General features: G+C 52.6%; 4 protein-coding genes across 4 annotated transcripts; 1 reads left to right on the forward strand and 3 right to left on the reverse strand.

Annotated features, from left to right (window-relative positions):
* Positions 1 to 115: 115 nt before the first annotated feature.
* VTN49DRAFT_5807 (uncharacterized protein) lies at positions 116 to 13,285 on the reverse strand (the record flags this gene model as incomplete). The annotated part of the gene is made up of 3 exons (XM_069413905.1): positions 116 to 562; positions 620 to 12,933; positions 13,000 to 13,285. 3 exons carry the CDS (start codon positions 13,283 to 13,285, stop codon positions 116 to 118), a joined length of 13,047 nt encoding a protein of 4,348 aa, XP_069266031.1.
* Positions 13,286 to 13,854: 569 nt separating this feature from the next.
* VTN49DRAFT_5808 (uncharacterized protein) lies at positions 13,855 to 19,207 on the reverse strand (the record flags this gene model as incomplete). The annotated part of the gene is made up of 16 exons (XM_069413906.1): positions 13,855 to 14,160; positions 14,211 to 14,363; positions 14,432 to 14,614; positions 14,665 to 15,178; positions 15,240 to 15,640; positions 15,802 to 16,776; positions 16,835 to 17,014; positions 17,069 to 17,180; positions 17,248 to 17,256; positions 17,321 to 17,379; positions 17,433 to 18,114; positions 18,160 to 18,267; positions 18,317 to 18,582; positions 18,640 to 18,743; positions 18,801 to 18,997; positions 19,068 to 19,207. The coding sequence occupies 16 exons, from the start codon at positions 19,205 to 19,207 to the stop codon at positions 13,855 to 13,857; spliced, it is 4,389 nt and encodes a 1,462-aa protein (XP_069266032.1).
* A 645-nt stretch (positions 19,208 to 19,852) lies between these two features.
* VTN49DRAFT_5809 (uncharacterized protein) lies at positions 19,853 to 21,070 on the forward strand (the record flags this gene model as incomplete). Its single annotated transcript, XM_069413907.1, has 3 exons — positions 19,853 to 20,067; positions 20,155 to 20,431; positions 20,495 to 21,070. 3 exons carry the CDS (start codon positions 19,853 to 19,855, stop codon positions 21,068 to 21,070), a joined length of 1,068 nt encoding a protein of 355 aa, XP_069266033.1.
* A 229-nt stretch (positions 21,071 to 21,299) lies between these two features.
* VTN49DRAFT_5810 (uncharacterized protein) lies at positions 21,300 to 22,377 on the reverse strand (the record flags this gene model as incomplete). Its single annotated transcript, XM_069413909.1, has 2 exons — positions 21,300 to 22,036; positions 22,095 to 22,377. 2 exons carry the CDS (start codon positions 22,375 to 22,377, stop codon positions 21,300 to 21,302), a joined length of 1,020 nt encoding a protein of 339 aa, XP_069266034.1.
* Positions 22,378 to 22,380: the final 3 nt, after the last annotated feature.

A 22,380-nucleotide genomic window follows, 5' to 3' on the forward strand; every position in this document is an offset into this window, starting at 1 on the left:
TTAACACATAGCATACATCAACAGACAGAAATCTAGGGTATATAGAGATCACCAATCTCAACAGCCAACCCACCCAGCAATACAGATACAAAAGCAAAGAACAAAGGAAATAACATCATGGCTCCATCATCAGCTGCTCTCCCTCATCAAGCAACGTAGTCACGCGCGACACATCAGAGATCATTTCCTTGCCGTGGCCCACAAGCAACAGCTTCTCCGCATTGGCTGGCAGACCCAGGTACGTCGGCGGCTCGCGCTCCGGCAGCCGGTTGACCCATTCGGTGAAGTCGCGGAAGCTGGTGCTGGACGGCAGGAGGAGGCACTCGTCATTCTCAACGCCAGACATCAACTTGTAGTCGTCTTCAAACGCCGCCGGGGTGAAGAACTTGTCGACGAGCGACGACAGCTGCTGGAAGTCCCCGTTGTCGTCGATCTTGCCACCGTATGTTTCAGTAATCAGCGTGCGGATCATGTCCCACGGCAGTTTTTGCGGCGCAATGTTCGACCGGCCCTGCGCGACCTGATGGATCCAGGCGTCAATAATAAACGCCGCGCACTCGTACTGCGTGTTCCCGTTAGTATTCGGCACTGTGTGATAGAGTTAATGGAAGGTACTCACATCACTGTCATTGAACTCCCAGAAGCCCTTCCATCCCAGATTAGGTGCGTAGCGGAGTCGTTCCTGCACCACTGCATGGAGGAAGGACAACAAGAGATACACTCGGGCCTTCTCCACAGGAGGTTTCGTGGCACGCGCCGACAGCGATGACATCGAGTCCTTCATGTTGGCTCGGATACCAGCAGGCTGTTCGAACATCATCACCCGCGACGCCCGCAGAAGGTTCACCGGAATCTTCGGGTTGATCTCCATCGACAGGAACAGCCGGAAGTCTCGATGCGGCTTCAACGACTCCAGCCGTTTCTCAAGGCTCTGCAACCACGTAGGCGCCAGGTGGACGTTCTTGACAAGCACCCAAGTACCGGTGGCCGCGGCGTTTGCGATTGCCTTGTCTGCACTCTCCACGCCTTCGTTGGAACCCATGGCGATATTTGCGCACGTTGCATTCATCCGCTCAACCAGACTGTCAACCTTGTAGCTGGCATCGAACCCAGGCGTTGAGCTCAGTGCAATAGGCACCGTCGCCGTCACCTCTTCAACGACCTCCTTAAGATCGCTAGTGCTCTCAAACAGTTCACGACCAAACACTGCGGCAATGAACCGCTCCGCTACCGGCACGAATCGATCCATACGGCATAGCTTGACCAGGAGCAGAGATCGGAGCTGCTGATTGAGTGACTCCGTGCCCTCATCCCACAGCGCTGGAATGCGATTCTCTGCAAATTCCTCCGTGAAGAAGGCTTCCCACGCCTCGTCGGAAACAGAAGCTACATGGGATTTGAACACCGGCACGTTGGAGAGCCGCTCCATCACCGAGTCGCGAAGCTCCGGCGTGGTCGACAGGTCCACTCCTTCCGTTCCCTGATCCAGAATGAGATCGATGATATCCTTGTCCATCGGGAACGGCGCCGCCCGTGCCAAAAGCATGGCCAGCGTGATGCGATCCTTTTGCAGCAAACCCTGGGACGTGCGGTGGTAGGTTCTGATGAAGAGATCCCGCAGGATGATCTGGACCCGAGCAGCATAGTCCTTCTCCTGTGCCAGGTTCTTGTTGCCGTGCAGGACCGAGTTGAAGATGTCGACGAAGAACTGCAGTGAGAACTGGTAGAAGTGGTTGAGATGGTGTAGTTGCTCCAGTATCGCAAACACTGCGCTGCATGACTTCGCAATGATGCTGTACTGATGCGTGATGTTCTCCACTTCCGTCATCACTCCCTCCGTTTCCGCCATCTTCTTTGTGATCTCGGCCGCTTCCTTCTTGAGCGTCTCCAGGGTGTCAATCACATTATCATCATCGAGAATGTTGCCGCGCGACTCATTGAGGGCTTGCAAGAGGCGTTTCTCCAATTTGCGGAGATGCACCTTGAATTCGCCTTGCATCTTGACAAGATTCGTCCGACGTTCGTCAACATCTGGCCGCTCCACTTTCAGCACTTCGTTAAGCGACTGGGCCTGCAGACTGCTCTGAGTAACGGTAAAGTTGACAAAGGTTGTCCGGCTGCAGACATCCGGCGGGAAAGAAACAGAGGGGTCCCTGGTCGACAGGAATAGCCTGAACGACGGCGAGAAGTCGATCTCCTGCTTGCCGAGCTGGATCAACACACGGCCACCGGTCTTCTGATACTCCTTGTTGAGGACATGATTGAGGATCGGATCCAAGTGCTCCGCGTCCTGGATGAGGATCGGATTTCCGAACCGCAGCGCGCTCTCGAGTTGCTTGACGAACGAATCGTCCAGGAAGCTTGTAACCGTGAGCTTCCTCTCTTTGCTCTCCTTCTGCAAGAATTCCGTGATCCGACCGGATGGGTCGATGATGAGAGGGTACCGGTTGAACCGCTTAAGAACGATGGCGTTCTCGGTGCACAGGTCGTCGACAGGCAACGAGTTCTCCTGCCACGCGAGCCGTTCATCCGCGTTCGACAGATACTCCGTGATGGGGTTGTGCGGCTTGAACGCAATTCCGGACTTAGCCAGGTGATCGGCCCAATCGTCCATCATTGCCTTGCGGAACTGCTGGTCGTAGAGACCAGCGTATGCCAGGAATGCGGCCGCGATCAACACATCACCGACAAGAGTGCTGATCTGCGTTTCAAAGGACTTGCTGCCCTCCTCCCAACGAGCTCGCTCCGACGCCAAGCTATCCAACAACCGGACGCTGCGGTCAACTTTGGACTGCACTCGGCTCATCTCCGCTTTGATCGCCTGGGTTTCGCTGATCAGAGCAGCGTACTCGGTCTTGTACGTGGCAATGCTCGCTTCGAGGCCCTGAATCGTTTCTTCGATAGCTCGGACCTTGGCCTTGGCTTCCATGGCTTGCTCTTCGAGCTGCTTCACTTCGTCTTGTAGTGGCCCAACGCGTTCCAGAATATCCGAATAGTTCACCTGGGCCCTCACCCATTGCATCAGCGGCACGCATGCTTGATTGGCACGTTCGACAGCGTCCTTAGTGAAATCCTTATGCGTGAGGTACTCGTTCATCTTCGCACGCAAGCCACGCGGCATCGGACGGTCTCGTTCGTATTCAACAACGCTCTTCTGGAAGCCCTCCTTACGAACGATACCTTGCACAGCTTTCCAATCGCCGCTTTCGACATTGTGGCCCAATACCCTGCACACGGCCTCCAAAGTCAGCTGCACAGGGACGGGTGGCTTGGTAAAGGAACGAGCTTCCGTGAGATGAGGACGCTTGATGGTCTCAACGCTCGCCTTCGCCGCTTTGAGCGCCGGCTCAGCCTCAGCCAGATCGCGCTGCACAACCTCGGTTCGCGTAGCTACCTCCCGTTCCTGCTTCTCCAAGGCAGCTTGAATCTCTAGCGAGGCTGCCTTGCGCTGTTCGGCCTCTCGCTGGTCGGCGACCATGCGCTGCAGCTTCTCGTTCGCCTCGGCATCTTTCTTCTCCAGCTGGGCCTTCTTCTCTGCAAGGCTGGCACGAAGGTCGCGAACCTTCTCGACAGTGTCCCTGAGCTTCTCGAGACCGACGTTCAAATGTCTTTGCTGCTCTTCGAGGTCTTCGCGTTTCTCGTTGAAGAGCTTGACGTACTGCGCCACGAAATCGATAAAGTGACGAGGAGTAAGGTACGTGGTCCGACCTTGCTGTTTCCGCAGCCGCCTGTTGAACTTGTGCAGAGAGTTATGGATGTACACCATCGAATTGACAACAGCTTCACGATGAGATGGAGGCAGATTGAGGTCACGGTATGCCACGGGGAGAGTATCAGGAGCCACGTAGCTAGGCTTGTCCAGATCCACGGATTGCGTGAGCTCCTGGCCAACTTGGAACAAGGCCTGGTCGGACCAGTCGCCCATCCAGTTCAGCACGCAACGGTTGAAAAGGGCCGGACTGGTTGCCGCGCGCGACGACAAACCGTCCTCCGGAGGATTCATCGTGAACACTACGTGCAGGTTCTTGACAATCTGCTGTGTGAACCACTTGTACAGCTCCTCTTGGGAGTCAAGCAGCAGACCCTGGCGTTGCGCGCCCTCTTTGCAGGCTGTCATGAGCGATGCGAACTCGTCCCCTTCGAACAGGCCGGGTACCTCGGCGTTGGCAAGCAAGGTATTCATCCGCTCGAGGAAACCAGAATCTAGGACGTTTGACTCGTCCATGATGAAGCAGATTTTCTCGCCCTTGCAACCAGCGCGACGAAGCACGGTCCTCAAATCCTCGTCAAAGTCCTCAGACGAGTACTTGCCGTGAACCTTGATCTGGAAGATCTTGAGACCATTCATCCATGCCACGAATCGCGATAAGGTTGTCTTGCCACTGCCGCTTACTCCAATGAGAATGAGGTGTCCTTGAGGCTGCCGGAATACACGATCAATGCGCAGTGCATGCTCAAGGACGTCGTTGAAGAGCACCAACGGTACGTCGACTTCTTCCTCGCAGAAGGTCTTCAACCGGGCCTTGACGAATTCCCGCAGTTGTTCTTGTTCGACCGGCACATAGTTCTTGGAGAGCCAGTTCGAGAACAGGATCGGGCCCTTGAGAGCCTTCTCCTCATCTATGGTCGGGAAGTTTTCCAATGCAATGCGTCTAACCGCCTCATCTGTCCATCTACGCTCTTCTTCATGCACGAGACGATCCTGGAACAGACGAAGAGCTTCATGCGCCCAAATACGGACCAGTCCTTCCAGTGTGAGGCTTTCAAGTGGTTTGATGGATTCGTACACACCGCGTACCCACCGTGTGAGCTCACGAGGCGAGTACACATAGTGAGGCTGAATCTTGGGCGTAAACCGGGACTGGGACTCCAGATAGAATTGGACCATTGCCTTCGTAAGAGCATCGGAGTAGCCACGGAGTGTTGGGATGACCTTCAGGACAGCCGAGTTGAAGGTGCCGTAGATTTGCATGAGGGACAGTTCGCCCGGGTAGTCGACCATCACTACCGGAGCATGGCGCAAGAATCGCTCGCCCATTGGTGTACGACCGGCGTCCGTCGGAGGGTTACAAGCACCGACAAACTGAATACGGTCAAGGGTGACCCAAGTCTTGTCAGACGTCCGCCAGAATCCATTTTGTTCGACCAGCTGGCGCAGGAAGGAAATTGCACGCTGTGTTCCGTAGCGGTCGGGGGCCGGCAAGTTGATTTCATCGCAGAAGATGACAAGCCAGCGTCCGATCTGATTCGGTGACATGACGACGCCATTCAAAGTCTTCCGATACTCGCAGTACTGCTCAAAGGTCTTGATCAATAGATCTGGCGTCGTGGCGCTAGAAAAGTTCAAGCCGACAACTTCCATGTTGGGCAGTTTCCGTAGAGCAGAGAAGAGGGTCATGGTCTTGCCAGATCCTGGAGGACCGCAGAGCACCAGGGGCTTATGCTCGGCCAACCATGAATAGAGGATATCCTCGTGGCGGACAGTATCCAAGGTCGGGATGACAACGTCTGTCTGAGTGATGGAATGTGTGTTGATCTCAACCGACGGCACCTGCGATTGCCAAGGAACCCAATCTGCCTTGGGCAGTGCAACGTCAAAATCGATCAAGGACGACGAGTCGCCCAGTGGCGGAAGATCGATGGTCGAGAAAGCAGCCAGATATTCGCCAAAGCGCTTTCGGTCGCCAAGTGGACAGTCACCCGTGAACGACCAAACAAGGGCGAGCAACAGTTTCTTGGAGATGTAGGACTCGACCTGCTCAGGCTCCAGCGGAAACTCAGGGTGTTGAATATTGTATTCGAGTACGTTCCGGCAGGCCTTGTTCAGGAGGCTAAAGAACGTGTTCAGCGCACGAATGTTGGTGTACTCCATGATGTGGTTGTAGTTGTGCGACTCTTCAAGCGCTTTGAAGATGAGCTCATCTCCCTGCAGGAATCGCTGCAAGAAGTCTGAGATCATATCCTGAGCCGCCCGCGTCTTGGCGGATGCTTGACCGGCAGGGACTGCGTCATCATCCAAGTCCTCGAACGCCTTCGTCTTCAGCGACTCGACGTAGTTGGTGACCATCATGGATGGAGTGACCGTGTCGTCGTTGAACCAGACCATACCGCAGCGACTGACCGTAGCGAGTGTCGCATACTTCAAATTCTCGACCTCGAACATAATACGCACGTTGGGCGGCAAGCTGAGACGCTCACCGTTCGGCAGAGTCAATAGTTTGTTGTCGTCCAGAACGCTGTTCAGATTCTCGACCCATTCCGGATCGACATCGCCATCGAATACAATCCAGTGGCGCTTCGAATCCTCGCCTCGGAGATTGTCCACAATCTTTCGGAGGATGCCGGTAAACAGTCCATCGGTCCATTCGCGCGTCGTGCTGTCAAGGTTGCCGTATAGCGCCTCTTTGGACATGACCTTGGAGTCAATGACATGGTAGACACCTTCTACGCCCTCGACACGCTGGAGCGCCTGCAACAACACCTTCCAAGCCGAGGATTTACCAGAGCCAGATCGACCGACCATCATGACACCGTGATGGATGCATTGGATTTGATACAGTTGCAGCGCCTTGGTGATCCATGTTTCGCTTGCTACATAGTGATTCTCGCTGGCAATATCGCGGATGGCTTGTGTCAACTTCTCGAAGTCCGCGGGGACGTATTCGACGCCAGGGAAATCCTCGGCTTGCAGCTGCAACATGATCTCGACATCTCCACGGATCAACTTAGGCGCAATAGTTTCACGGATGCTCTGCACGATGATTTGTGGCTCAATGATCTCATCCGGGCCCAGGTTTCCATCCGAGTTGGCAAGACGCGCACGTTTCAGGCCGCCTGAACTGACAAGGACACTCTTCAGCGCACGGAGACCAAAATCGTAGTGGGATTGTTTCGACAGTCTTGTCGCGCAGTGCTCGAAGAACGGCACGGTCTGCTTTGACAGCGCCTTCGCTTGCTTGAACCCTTGCGAGAAGAGCATGACTTCAGCAATCAACTCCTTGTCAGGCTTCGACATGGCGACGCTTCGGAACAACTTCTTCAAATTGTCTGGTAAGTTCGAACGGCCCGCATAGCCCGGATTCATTGTGATGAAAATTCCGGTGTTGGGATGAACCTTGAGGCGTCTACCGACCAACTCGATCTGTGCCTTCTCGTCTTCGCCGCCCTTGCGGAGACCAATCTGAATATTCTGGATTTGCTGCGAGACAGCAGACAGAATCCTCTCCTCCAAACGGTTGAATTCATCGAAGCAGCCCCAGGCACCGACCTGGCAAATACCAAGGAAAATCCGGCCCATAGCCTGGAAATCAAAAGTGTCATCGCAGCAGAAGACCAGTGTGAAGCGACCAAGTTGTAAGCCGAGAGCCTTGACGGATTCCGTCTTTCCGGTACCAGCGGGTCCATAAGGAGAACCACCCAGCTTCTGGCATAGGGCTTGCGTCAATGTGAGGAAACAACGATCGGTAAGGGGGGTTCGGACGAGACGCTCGGGAACGCCGAGATATTCGAAACCGTACTCCAACTTAGCATTTGCCATTTGCACGGTAAGACGTTGCTGGAAGTCCCCTTCATTCTTGTACACGTAACGCATTTGAAGCAACCACATGTAATGAGTTGGAGACGAGGCGTTGAACTTCATCAGCTTCGCGATTACATCGCGTTGGTGCACGAATTCAGTGATGAGGTGCTCGCACTTCTTCCTGGTGATGGCGTCCAGCTCACCCAAGACAGTGGCAGCGAGTAACTCTAGAATCCTGACCTCGGCATCGTACAAAGCGGACAGGTTGCCGCCCCCTTCTTCCAAAGCCTTCTGAACTGCTTGTGTCCAAACCACCTGGCTGGCAAGGACAACGATCTGAGCTGGATAGTTGGCCAGATAATCATTGAAGGCGGTTCGGTCCACCTCGGAGCTGTGGAAGATAGGCTCAAACTGCTCGATGGCCTCCGCCAACAGCTCTGCCAGAGTGGACTTCATGTTGTTGTCCAGTGCCGACAGCCAATCGTTGATCCGCGGCATCTTGACCAAGTTGATTTCACGCTTCAGCCGAACTTCCTCACCTTCTTTGGACGTAAAACCAACGATGTTATTGTCATCATCCATCAGAAGCCCTGAGAGACCAGCGAACATCTTCTTGAAATGCTTGGCCACACGAACAGTATCGTTGCTGTTACCGATAATCTCCAGGAGGTCCTCATCACCAACAAAGTAGAATCTAGGGAAGGACACGCGTTCACGCTCTAGGTATTCACCCAAGGCTTTCTGGATCTTGTGGAGCAGCTCAGCCAGTCTCTCGAGCGACTTTTGGACGCCTTCGATCGCAAGAACATCGAGCACGAAGGGCGACTTGTAGACCTTCTTCATCACTGCAAAGAATTCGGAGTTGATGTTCTGGAAGCGTGCCGATTCCAGAGGGAGGAGATGTTTGATATCGGCGTTCCCAGAGAACACGCCCTCAAGGTACACCCACTGGCGCTGGACGTCGATCCAGACGTCGAAGAGTACATGAACCCGGTTGAGCTTGTCCTCCCACGTCGAGGCCTCCTCTTCAAACTCTTTGTAGTACGGCGAATGCCTCATGGCCTGTAGAGAGTTCAGGTTTTCGCTGCACTTCGCGAAGAGCTCATCGAAACCGCGAATCAGTCGGCATTTGTTCTGGTAGTTTACCAAATCCAAGGCGTAATTCTGCCATGTCTCACGGACTTGTCTCAGGAACTCCTCGAGAGCCATTTCACCTTGGGCCTGGGCAATGATGTCCCGGATGACCGACTCGCTTATTGCCGGGTTAAGATCCCAAACGTCTCCGAGAGTCATCGACACCTGCGAAAACCGCTTGCCGGGCTTGAGGGTCTTGAAAATCTTCTGCCAGTGTCTCTCCTTGATGGCCTCCGACTTGAGGTCTGAGAGCAGCGGATTGACCTTCAGAAGTTGCCGGAGGACGTTTTGGATGTGTTCAAATGCAGCATATTGTCGCATCCGGCTCGGCATCTCCTTGGTCATTTTCACGAGGTTGTCAAGAGACTGCCGGAGCTTCCGTGGCTGAATGCTGGTCCAAAGCTGATCTCGCAGGTCGTTCAGGCTCTTCCAGATGGTGGACAAAGCGGCCCAAACTGACATAAAGTCTTGTACTTCCTCCAGAATCGTCGGCAGAACTGACTCCCCACTCGAGGGAAGATCAAGAGCTTCTTTGGCCTTGGAAACCATTTCGTACTCCGACTGGAGGGCTTCAAGCCGAGACTGGAAGGAACTCAACGTCTGCGAGGCCTCCTCCGGAGGGATGGTACCCGATACGGGTTTCTCTTCGTTCCATTGGTTGATGATGTCCGCGATCTTGTCATTGATAACCTTGTCCTCGGCAGCAATCTTTGCACGGAGAGCTTCAGTCTGATCCTGAACAATCTTGCTCTTGCGGGCGAGGATCTCATTCAAAGCCGCCCATTCGCCATCGACGTTCTCAACATGTAGCCAGTCCGAGGGGAACTGATATCGTTGACGGGAAAGCGTGGTCTGGCCCTGACGGAACAGTTCCACCTGAGGCTCCCACACCTTCGCTTTTCGCTTGCACTGCTGGACGATTGTGATGAAGGAAACTGCATGTGCAGTGGAAGAAGCCTCGAGGCTCTGGCCCTCGAGATCTTGGCGGGCGGCGGCAATCTCAGAGTGAACTTCCCGCATACGACTGCCAAGTTTTGCGCCGAACTTGTGGAGGATCTCATGCTGCCACTGATCGTACTTAGCATTGACACGCGTTTGAACCTGCTCGTAGTCGATCGTGATGTTGCCGAAAGATCGACTGACTTCCGAGGTATCGAAAGTGGCCCGGCTCTTGCGAATTTCCTGTAGAAGCTGCAGCCATTGGGAGAGGTTGTCCCCCAGGATTTCGTAAACTCGTTCGGCCTGAAGATCCCAAAGCGACTGGAACTGCAGCCACTTGTCAACGTAGCTGGAGATTTCCTCCAGTCGGCCCTCTATCGTGTGATAGACCTCAGTCAATTCGTCGGTGCAGTGTTGCGGGAGATTGCCAAAGGTGTCCGCGCGCTGCGATTCGTCGACGTCAATGGAGATTTGATACCGCGACGACTTGATTTTCTCCAGATTGCAAATCACGCCCAACCACTGACTGAAGTGGGTGAACCAACTGGCCCGCGCATACTGCAATGGCGGATCGAGATGGAGCACCTGGTTGCGCATCGAGATCTCGTGGACAAGATTGGGGAACTCGATACGGTAGATCTCGGTCTCTGTTTCCGTTGCGGTTGAGTTTTCATTGGGCTCCTGGAACGAGATTCGCTTCGACTTCAAGTCATCCTTCGCTTGATGGAATGACGTGATCCAGACACGGATAGCCCGACGCAGCCGCTCGCGGAGAATTTCCTCGATCTTGAGATTCAGATTGGACACCCAATAATCGAGATTGACGTAATTCTCCAGGTTGAGCTTATCGACAGCAATCTGAATGGAATCAAGCCGCTGACGGAAGCTCGCCGCATCGTATGGACATGTCTTCAGCTCCAGTATCGCTTTTTGGATGCTCTCACTAATACTGGCCAATGTCGCCGTCTTCGCCTGCAAGACGGAAGCGGAGCTGGCGAATTCGCGCACGAATTGGACGTGCTTACTCTCGCCTCTACTGCCCAAGGAGGGGTCCATCGCTCCGTTTGCCAGAGCAGATTGCTTCACATGGAGCTCGTATGAATGCACAAAAGACTCCCATCGCAGCGGGATACCTTTGGCGATCATGGCCTGGGCATCATTCTGGTAACCGCTCAACAAGATCGCCACGTCCGTCATTGTAGCGATAGTGCGGGTGGTCTGCAACAGGGTCCGGACAGTTTCCATCAAACTGATCGCATATGGATATACGCGTTTGGCCTCCTTGGAAATACTGCTCACGGCGTGTGGAACCTGGAAGTTCAGCCAGATCAAGTTCCTCACCTCCTTGAATAGTGCAATGATCTGGGCGTCGAAATTGACCGTCAGTTCAAGAGTGTTCCCAGCGGCTCGATTGCGGACGATGTTGAACAAACGGCCGGAGATGGTGATATGTCTCCGCTGAACATCGTGAAGCCAAGACTCGAACACCGGTCTGGTGTCGAGTTTCTTACGGAAAAGGTTACTCTCCGCTTGCAGTTTCTGACCCTCGGCGTGCAGGTGCCAGTCTTCGCCAAGGACATCCTCCACCTTGCGCATGTAGGCGTCTAGTTGGCGTTCTATCTGCCGAGCCCAGACAATGGCTCCTGATACAGGAGGAAGGTCCCGCAACTGAGCCATGGCATGGGCCTCGGAGTGACCGTACTGGTGCTTGAAACGCTCGTGCAAGGCGGAGATATCCCTCTTGACGTTCTCTATCAATGTTGTCTGGTACTCACTAATGGCACCTCGAATCTTTGGACGAACCAGGAGAGCATTGAACTTGGAGAAGACGCGGAACATCTCATTGGCATTCTTCGCTGTAGCCAGGCGATCGCGCAGTCGGGCGATGATGGAGTTCTCAACGCGCGATGTGCGTTCATTGTACGCGATTTCTGCCTGGATCCAGGCTTGAGTGCCTTGCTCGGAGACATCAAGGACGTCGACGTCCTTCAAAGCGGCGTAGGCTTTCGCGACCTCCTCGACGGCATCAACGTCACCGATCTCTTCCACGATCACGGCTCCATCCGCGTCTGTCCCACCAGCGTTCACGTTGGACTTAGGACCCAACACGTTGACAATGGTCTTCTGCAACTGCTCGTGGTTCACGCGGAATGTGTTGATGTACTTGAGACGTTCCTGAGTCTTGGTGTGTCGGGGGTTGATTTTAATTGGAATGAATTTCTCATTACGGCGTCTCGACGCATCCCGACTAACGTTAGTGAACTCCTTGACATTCTCGTCCCATGTGCGCCAGATGGCGCTGCACGTTTTCATCAACGAGCGGAATTCTCGGTAGTCGAGGTGCATAATCGTCCGACCATTCAGCAGTTTGTGAATTTGGGCATCCAGGTCTCCCGAGATAGCTTCGACTAGAGCCAGGGCTCTCTTAATGGGATACGGGGAGATTTTCAGTTTTCGGTTCAGATGGTTGAAGATCAAGCCCAGTGACTCCTGTACTTTCTGCAAGGTGGTGGCCGACAACAATTCATCAAGTGGGAAGTCACGCATTAATTGGTTGTACTTCTGCACTGTGTCCATAGCTTCTCGGAGGCCAGTGTCAGCGACGAAGCTCAGCGTTGCCTGGTATCGTTTAGCGTGCCGGAGAATCTCCATCGTGAGCTGAACGCCGTCACTTCGTAGTTGATTCTCGATCCCCTCGAGAGCCGTTTCCATGGACAGCCAGAAATTGATTTCCTGGTTCGCCGACCCGCTGTCGGCATCCCTCGACATCTTCGTGATTGTCTGGATCGACTTGATCCATCCGTTCACATGGTTCTGAATGCTGTTCAGAACGGTGCTGTTTTCAAGAACTTCGGGCGGGATGAGGTCCACGGAAGGTCTAACTCCCCGCGCCTCGGCCTCGTCCAGGGCAGCCTGCACAATCTCGTGCAGCGGAAGATTCAATGTAGGTATCTCGACATTCTGTTGCAGATGCTGCAGCGCGAGGTTGAGTTCGGCAATGCGCTTCTTTGCGCCCGGGACACCCGTTTTGGCTTCTGTGTCGGGCCGTTGCTTGATCCCGTTTGCCGATTCTTGGCCACGGGTGTAAGCTTCGAAGTAGGGACCGAGAGTGTTTTGCACTAGGGACTGCAGGATCTCGAAAGGAGAGATAGGGGAACCTTGCTGGGATTGCGCATTACTGAGGGCCCGAACTCCCGGGAAATTTGTTACTTGGACCTGCGTCGAGATGGGCATTGTCGGATCGAGAGGTCCTGGACGCTTGAAGAAGACGACGGAGGCAACGGTTGTCGAAGAGAACGAGATCTCCGACGCCAGCGTGAAAGTGTATCGGGCTGGCGATGCTGCACAACAATCAAGGTTAGATGAACTCGGCCAAAAGACCCGGATTCAGAAATCAATTAACGTACCATCACTGTCCTCTGTTCCGTTGGATTCCTCTGCAGCGATAATATCTTGCTGAACATACAGAGCGGCCAGCGCGTCAGAGGCGAAGCGCGTGCATCTCTGCACGGTCTCTTGGTACTTCGCCTTTGAAAACAGACTGCCAGGGCCCTCCAGATCTCGTTTGGAGGCTCCCAGTGTCACCCGCAAAACCTCCGAAACATACTGAACCACGATGTTTGGATCCATCGAGGGCATCTGGGCCGGCGCAGCCAGGCCGTTCTCTGTGACCCCTAGAGAGGCGACCTCCATCGTTGATTAATATTACGACAGATATCGCATCGAAAGCAGCGGAAAGTGGCAGGTGCGAATACTTGGGCCGACGCGAAAAGCGTGTTATTGAGATAGGGGAAGACGCGACAAGGGTATCGACGGTGCCACGTATCGGAAAGGAACGACGGGTCTAAAAAAGAGGAATCCAGCCGGAAAAGAAGAGAAGAGGAGATAAAAAGTACAACAGGAACGATCTCAGAGAAGAACAAGCTCTGGAGAAGTCTCTCCGACGTTTGTTCTTGGGGATTGTCCAGAAGGACAGCAAAACGCGCGATGACCATCTGATGTAGATCACGTGACTAGCTTCAGGGGCTAAAACGCGCTTAACCTGAGTTGGTTAGCGTATAACGTGACCAAAGGTCGCCGTTTTCGGCCCGAACCCGACCCGGACATGCGGCTTGATGCGGATTCGGGACGGCCCAGCACCCAACCCGATTTCCGCAGCAGCGGTTAAGTACGGCGTACTGTGTAAGTTCTACTATTGCTGCTCGAGCGCGGAATTAGAGAACTATTGATTGCTACAATTGATGGGTGCATGTCTATCTGGTCTAAACTGCAGATCCCGCCACGGCCTCGCGAGCAATCTGGTCTAAGTTCGTTTGAGAACAATCACATCGATATTGCTTGCGAAAATCCGACACTGCAAGCTGCTCCAATTTCTCAAGTGCAGTCTCGCTAGCCCTAATCTTTGCATGTCGACTGGACGATGCGGTGGCCATGGCCAGAACCGTGTTGTGAACCAGCAATGCCGCGAGGATTACAGGAGGTGCACCATCTACCGATGGAATCTCGCCCGATTTCAGGCTGTACTGGGCGCATCCGAAGTCCTTGGTCAGCCGGTTATGGAGAAATGTCTGTCAAGAGGTTAAAAAGATACTCCAAAAAGCTAGTGTCCGAACCTTACCGTCGGGTGCTTGTTTGCGAAGGAGTCGTAGAGCGACATGTCCTCAAAGTAGGGACTGATGTGTCTGCGATAAAAGTCCTCAACGACGTCGAAGTTGAAGCAGGAATCCACAAAAATAGCCCCGATGTACGACTCAACTATGTCGGGCAAACACTGATTTAACTGTTAGTTATGACTGCGACAAGACGGCACAAGCAGTAGACGGTTCTTCGACGGCCTACCTTTGGTGGATCTCCCGTCAGCAGCCAGAAATCCACACTGCTGTTGTTTTGAATGATTGCTTTGGTCTCCTCTGCATACTGAGTGATCTGATTTGTCAGAGGGTTGCTGAAATGCTGCAGGTGAGTATGCAAATCCAGTTTGATGGCTAGAGCTCCCAGAAATTTGTTCGAAGCAATAGCCATCTGCTCATTGGTTAGAACAATTTCACAACAGCGATTAGATGCAACTCTACCTTATGCTCCGTCAACCATTGCGGGTCACGACTTGGGAATCGATGGAATAAATCTTCAATGCATGCCATATCTAACAGTGAATCACCAAGAAATTCGAGACGTTGATAACATGGGACCTTTGCCCAAGCCTGAGGATACGATGGATGGGTGAAGGCAGATCGAAGCAATCTCGGATGCTTGAAGTGATAGCCCAACTTCTTTTCAATTTTCTGGGCCAAATCGATTTCAAACCCATCGGGGTCCTGGATTTGATACGGGGGCAAGGTGTATAAGGCGTAGTAGTCTCTCCATCGCTGAGCCTGATGGCTGGGACTGTTGACCATGACAGTGACGGCCTTAGTTGCCATGTCAAATCGGTGTTCTGGGCCCCCGGATAGGATACAAGCGCCGATTAGAGCTTCACAAACGTCCGCAATCGTCTTCTCACCGAGCGCGTGCTCGCCATCAGACGAATCCTTGCCTTCGTTCCCTTTACCCTGCAGCAGTTTCAGTCCTCGTGGATACCAGTTGCGTCTGGGCAAACCTGAGTGTGAACATTCTGATGTGCCATGGTAGCGCGGTTTGATTCACACACCTAGAAAATCCCTTGCTGCGAATAAACTCGTAGATTTTCCGTTCCTTCGCTGTATTGAAAAGATTTCTGTTGCAAATGAGACACATTCTGTTCACGTGGTAGTCAAATTCCTGGTCGTGCGGGTTTTGGGCAAACAGCGAAATGGACGTGGCCATTTTCAAGAAACTGTCACCCAGGAACTCGAGACGTTCGTAGTTCTTTCCCATACCACGTTGGAAATGAACCTGTTTGCCTCTATGTTCCTCAGTATTGTCGGAATCCTTGGTCAATGCCTCTAGAGCGTACGCCAGCTCGACTTTGAGCTGCAAACTTTCGCAAGCATCCTGGGCAATGAGGTACGACTCCAGTCTGGTGATGATCGCCGGAAATGCGAAACAAGTTGCAGCGATTGAAGCAGGTATCTGGACTTGTGGTGAGATTTTATGGACGTCACTCTGGAGGATTTTGGGCACACTCAACCTACGGCAGAAATCGTTAAAGCCTCCAAACACACAACAGATCTCTTTTCTATTGCCCTTTCCTTTTCAGATGACTTGTCCAGAAAATTCCGGCGTAAAGGTACCAATTCTGCATCATACACCGGTTGATTCCAATCGCAGCGGGTAAGGAAGCCTGGGCGAGAGTTACGATACAGACTCAGGCAATATTCCATGATGCTGTTCATAAACCGACGACGACCAACGAATGGAGGAGGAGGGTCTGATGGACGAAGGGAGTGGTTCACACCCGTCAGGAAGTAGCGGTATCTGCCATCCCATTGGTCATATACGAAGCGCCCATTCATGTCGTCGGGCGCGCCAGCACCGGTTGAGGGTATAGACTTGTTGTCATGAATGTACCGCAGCATATTCCAGTCAATGACAACGAGTGGATCCACGTCTCTTGTTGGAGAGTCCACGGTGGACTGTGCCGGCGCTAGCCAATATGGAAGTGCCGCCGAGTTATGGTCATATACCTTGTTATAAAGGTCCTTGAACACACGAAGTGTGAAAGTTGTCAACAGATTCAAGTCGACCGACCTAATAGGTGAGGCTTCTTCCACTGCCACCGTTTGCACCATCGTCTCGACGTTGTCCTCCAGATAAATCGGAAACTCTGGAAACTGAGGTAGTCGCGCGCGTGTTAATAGAATGATGCTCTGATGACTGCGAGTCAGGCATCTAGCTGGCTTGAGGATGATTATTGTCAAATAGAGGACCTCTGGCACAGTGTCAAAAGTCTGATCCCAGATCGCTGGTTTGGTAACCATGCGGTACTGATTGGTCTTCTTAGTCCCAATCGCAAGCTTCGCGTTTCTCATCAAAGGCAATCGCTTTCGATAGGTAGACAGGAAGAACTCATTCAGCAAACCTTGCTTTCGGAGCAGAATACACATGTCAAAAGCTGCAGACTGCTTCGCTAGCAGTTTCTGAGTTTCGGGCTTGCCAACAAGTCGTCGAACCGGCGACTTCTCTGGCAGAATAACTTCACAAACAAACATACCGCGCGCCGGAAACACGAAGTAGTTAACCTGTGGGCATTCCTCGTTCTCGTATTGCTAGAATCAATCAGCCAACATTGCAAGGAATCGAGTGATGCCTTAACGGGAAACTGACCAAAGAACTCGCATAGCGAGCGAGAACGGAAAGCGCTGAATGATAGGTTAGTGTCGCACCAGTTTTTGCAATCTTGTACGTTCTTTTCTGACTTTCTTTCTGTAAAAGGTCATTGATATCTTCGTCGTCCCCAAGCAGCCTATCCTTCGGCAGGCATTCGCAGAATCGACGCATCAGCTCCTGGCAATTCGTCAGCAGACTCCTCAGTCCGTTCGACCAAGTCATTGAGTTTACCTCGGATTCGCGTACTTCCTCCAGCTTTCTTTCTTGCGCAACGTTTCCAAATTCAACCATATGGGCGTACTGAGGCACATTAATTCTGAGCAGTTCATAGGGTAAAACGGTGCTGCACCGTTGAATTTGCGTGTCTGGCCCGTCCTCGACTTTGAATATACTGAATCAGGGTGTCGTACAGATCGAATCTTTTGGTGAATATCAGCAAACTGCACTACTTATCCATGCAGCCGGGCTCATTCAGCTACGCACCTAACGACCAAGTTGCAATCTGGGATGTCGAGTCCTTCCTCCGCGACAGAGGTGGCGAACTTTACGAACCGATCAGCAGACGCAAATAGTCTTGTATAAGGGCGAGCTGTACCAAACAATTGATGCCACCTTTCCTAAATTCCGTCATGACTTTGAACTGTTGACGGTAGGTGGTGTTCATCCCAGCAACATCGCCGGATCTGATTCCTACCAGAACACCAGGATGGAGATTTGGTACCTCCAAGATCGCAAAGAGATCCCCTAAGAGCCTTGCTGTGTGACGCTGCTGAGTGAACACGATGCATTTTGTATCTTTGGAATACTGGAAAATCAAAGATAACTTCTCGTAAAGCAAATGGACTTTGGGGCTGAGTTGGCTTAGGATCTCGTTCTCGTTAGGGTGGTGGTTTGCGACGAACGTGACTGCTTCCTGCAAGCTCTTAGACTCGGCCTCAATTCTGGCCATTGCATCCTCCTGTGGAAACCGCCTGAATCTTGTGCTAATTTTTCCATGTAGTTTTGGGACCATTTCTTCAGCCAGAGCGTGTTTCCAAACGTGGTCCGAGAACCATGGGCCGAGTTCTGCGCTCGCGCTCAACGCATACTTGAATGTCGTTTCAAGACATTCAAGATGGCCAAAGTTCTTCTCCATCGTGTCATATAATGAGGTTCGTAAGGGCTGACCAAGCCTAGGATATCGCCATATCTCTTCTTTTGGGCGCCCCACCACTTGGTGGAGGAGGGCTAGGTTAGATGTGGTTGTAATCCGGCTATGCAGAAGAGTCTCCAGAGTCCTGCAGCGATTAGACTTGGCTATACTTGTCAGTGAAAGTCCTTACTGTGCAGTTTTCACTATGTCTCCTTTCTCGTCGACAGGGGATGCAGTCATTCCAAAAATTCGTGGCCGCTGTTCGGGGCTTGTCTTGAGATAGGCGTCCTTGATGATCCTGGCAGATGTAAGAGTAGTTTTCACTGCGTTGTTGTGTTGTCATTTACCTGGCATATGGATGGTCCTTTTTCGTGTGATGAGCTTCGTCGAAGATCAGCAAGTTGATCTTCTCCATCGTGATGTATGAGTTCAGTAGACATTGATGGAGGATGGTCGCTGTGCAGACGATCACCATGCTTGACTCGAAATGATGGTTCCAGACATCCCTGTTCCAAAGGTCGACGTTCATGGCACCGAAGAGCTGCGTGACCTTTTGATCAAGGTTGTTCTGAAGAACTGCAGTTTGCTGGTAGACCAAGGCCACACTGTCCACCTAAGTGGTTCTTAGAACTGCGTACCACGAGCTCCCCCGCTGTCGAAAGAGACATACTAGAAAGAACGATATCCGAGGTTGTCTGCCCTCGCTTCGAGCAATCAGCTCATTTTGAATGGTGTGCTTCAAAAGAAGTACTGCAATCAAGGTCTTTCCGGAGCCTAATACCCAATCTTTAGTTAACAGAGACCGCTCCTAAGAGTCCTGGTGCTCCCAACCTGTATCCAATACAGCAATGGTATTTTCCTTCTTTGCCTTCTCAAATAGCTCCAGCTGATATTCTCTGGGGTCCAGTGTGCCCGCTGCAAGATCCTGATTCGAAATGAGGTATCGGATTGATTCGTCCGGGCTGGCTTTTTCACAAGCCGACTCGGCTTCCAAGTCCCTCGGTGTGGAATTAGCCGCCTCTGATATCCTGTTAATGAACTTGAGTTAGCATTGCATTGTAGCTGACAGGATGGATAATCATGATCACTATCTCTCACAATGACTTGAAGAGCTCATTTTGTGCGATCCGTTTCGACCTTTCCTCCAGTTCCTGGACATCTGGATCATCGACCTCAGAATCCGTCGATGCCTCAACATCGTCCGGTGAAAAGCTATCGCTGTACTTGTCTGGCTCCATGGTTTGTTCACTGCCTAGTATTTAGTAATTGCCGGATGTTGCTGTGTAAAACCAAAACTGTCCTGTTGTAGATCTTTTGTTGATTCTGAAGATGTGAACGCAAGAAGCGAGGAGTCCAAGAACGGTAAGAGTTTGTGACCGTGGATATCCGTTTGCATTTTCCCTGTGTCATACGCCTAGAAATAGCGATCATAGTACTGTATATTGCGCTTCGTTATTTCGTCACTCTCAATGCTCCGTACACCGTAAAATCATTGTGTGCTTGCACCATTTGGTGGTTGATGATCAGTTTTCGGTAGCAAAGTTTGAATCCATCCATCTCTATGATTCTCGTTGTTTGTTTGACGCTAACCCTCGCTATTATACTTGAATGCCATTGACCCAGCTGAGGGTGAGGTCGTAGGCTTAGCCCTAACTCATTGCCGGGCTGGGCGAGTCGCTGTCAGCAGCTGCCTGGCCAGAGCCGCCAGACCATCCAAGAGGGGCAGGCTACCTTAGTCAGCAAGCCCTAATCACGTGAAGATAAATACCACGTGATTTACGGACATGCCACATGAGGTGCTGATACAAGTCTCAGATTTCAAGACTCGCGTCTCTCTGCACCCTGTTATCCGACTAATCGCTCTCATAACGTTCCCTTTCACCATGGCGGAGCAAGAGCAAAGCCTTCGGGCTCTCTTTTTGGAGGCTAAAGCTCTGAAGGCTGACGTAGAGGAAAATCCCGATCCTACCAACGAGTCGTATCAGGAAAAGGTCGCGATGGCCATCTCCAAGTTCGAAGAATGCCAGAACCTGGTCAGCCGGGCTTCTGTATTCAGCACTAACGAGGGACTGGAAGATATCGCGACGACAGATTTACAGTACGGTCCGGTCTATTTGCAAGAATGTCTGTCATGGACGAACGAAAACTAATCCGTTGATCTTTGACGAACGCTGCGGGGCTGAAGACTCCTGACGGTGGACTATCTACTGGCAGAAGTGCTGCAGCGCTCGTCTACTACGGATCGAGAATCGCTCCTTCGACGTGTCCTCGGCGAGTACGAGAAGTATCTCACCCGACTGGATCACTATGACCTCCTGTCCGCCAACGATCGAAAGCTTTTTGAACGCTACCAGGAAAATCCCACATCTTTCACTCTGGCATCCCAAACTGATGCCGCACATCGTCGAGAGGTCAAAGTTGCGCGGTTTCGCGAGGAGAAGGAACTGAAACAGAAGCTCGAGGTACCGATTGGTTTAGTTGGGGCTCTTGCTTGTTAACGATTGCGCTCTGACACTGTCAACCAGTATCTCTCACAACAGCAATCGCAACTGCAGGCTGACGAAGATATTACGCGGCAATTGTACTTGGCAGAAATCAATTTTTTCACGCACCAGACGTTCCAGTCGCTGGATATGATATCACAGGAGCTGTCCATGCTTGTGCAGATGAAGAACGTACCGCGGCCGCCAGAGCGCCCAGCTCCCGAAGAATCGAGACAACGTAACCCGGTTGACAAGTCGGGCTATTCGGAGCGACTGGACCCGCCGGTTGCCCAGCTGCTATCTGGTGGGAAGCTGGGGCCGCTCCTCAGCAAAGATGGAAAGCCCCTGCAACCGTTCACACTGACTGATCGCCGCACTCAACTCAGACAGGGCGTCTTCAGACCGGGTCACAACCTCCCCACAATGACAATTGAGGAGTACCTGGAGGAAGAACGAAAACGCGGCGGCATCATCGAGGGAGGCAACAACCAGCCTCCTCCGGAAATCGACGAAGACGACATGGAGAAAGCTGACGAAGAGACAATGAAAGCACGGGCCTGGGATGAATTCAAGGAAGAGCACCCCCGAGGATCGGGGAACACATTGAATAGAGGATAAGAATTACAAGAACATATCTGAAATAATGCGTAGTCTACAAACACTGGTGTTTTGTAAACTGTATCTGCAAAGGACTATGCCACTGGCAGTGAGCCTGATTCAACTTTCGTCTATTTCTGTATGCATTTCATCACTTTACAGAACGGAGTTCTATTCGTGGAGTGGAGAGGGCCAGCATCTCCACGTCGACTTCCACATCTGAGCTTAGTGTTAGATGTTGGCCTGGAATTTACGACGTGATCTTGCTTCTCTTGATTTCATCCAAGATAGCTCCTGCTCCCTGGGCGACCAATTCCTTCGCCACCTCCAGGCCAAAGGCCTCGGCTGACCGGGCGTCCTGTACATCTCCCTCGACCTCAGCCTCCGCGCTGCGAGAACCATCGACTGCAACGACGATAGCACGCATCCGCAGCTTCGGCGCTCCGTCTTCTCGTGGCAACCATTGCGACTCCACTCCGAGCGGGGCGCTGCAGCCGCCTTCCAGCGTGCGCAGCAGACTACGTTCAGCCAGCGTGGCCAACAATGTCTCCTTGTCACCAATTTTATCGAGCATCTCCAACACGGTGTTGTCGTCCTCGCGGATCTCGATCCCGATCGCACCCTGTCCAACAGCATATAGCATTTTACCATTAGTCGAGTCGAGGTACTGCGTAATGCGATCTCCCAAGCCAAGCCGAAGCAACCCTGCCGCAGCGAGGATCAGACACGTGTAGCGTCCATCTGGGGCGTCCAGCTTAGCCAAGCGCGTCCCGAGATTTCCGCGGGTGCTTTCGACTTTAAGATGAGGATATCGCTGGGCTAACTGCGCCGTTCGCCGAATCGACGAGGTGCCAACGACGGAGCCGGCGGGGAGTTCATCGAGCGACCGGTAGGGAAGGCCTTGCTTCATGACCAGAACGTCGCGGGGATCTTCGCGCTTTATCACGCCACCGAGGGCACATTTTGGAGGTAACAAGGTCGGGACATCTGTCAAACGTTCCTCAGCGGGCTGAAAGTTTGGGTTTCTATGTCGCGTACCCCGCACCTTTGAGCGAATGGACAATGAAATCTAGGTCGCCTTTTACAAGAGATTCTTCAAACTCTTGCGTCCACAGGTTCTTTGTTGTAAAGTCCTTGAACGCGGTGGTCTGGTCCCGATCCCCCGCAGTGTCTCGCGAGATGACGTTGAACTGGCGTTCCGGGTACGCCTTCTTCAGCGCCTCCACCACGAGTTCTGTTTGGGCGAGAGCCAGTTTGGATCGGCGCGTGCCGACATTGAACGACGTTCTCGGCGCCGAAGGAATGGATGCGGGCGTTACTGTGGCCATTGG

This window comes from Thermomyces lanuginosus (genome assembly GCF_041956635.1).
Source record: "Thermomyces lanuginosus strain ATCC 200065 unplaced genomic scaffold VTN49scaffold_36, whole genome shotgun sequence".
NCBI classification, from domain to species: Eukaryota; Fungi; Ascomycota; class Eurotiomycetes; order Eurotiales; family Trichocomaceae; genus Thermomyces; species Thermomyces lanuginosus.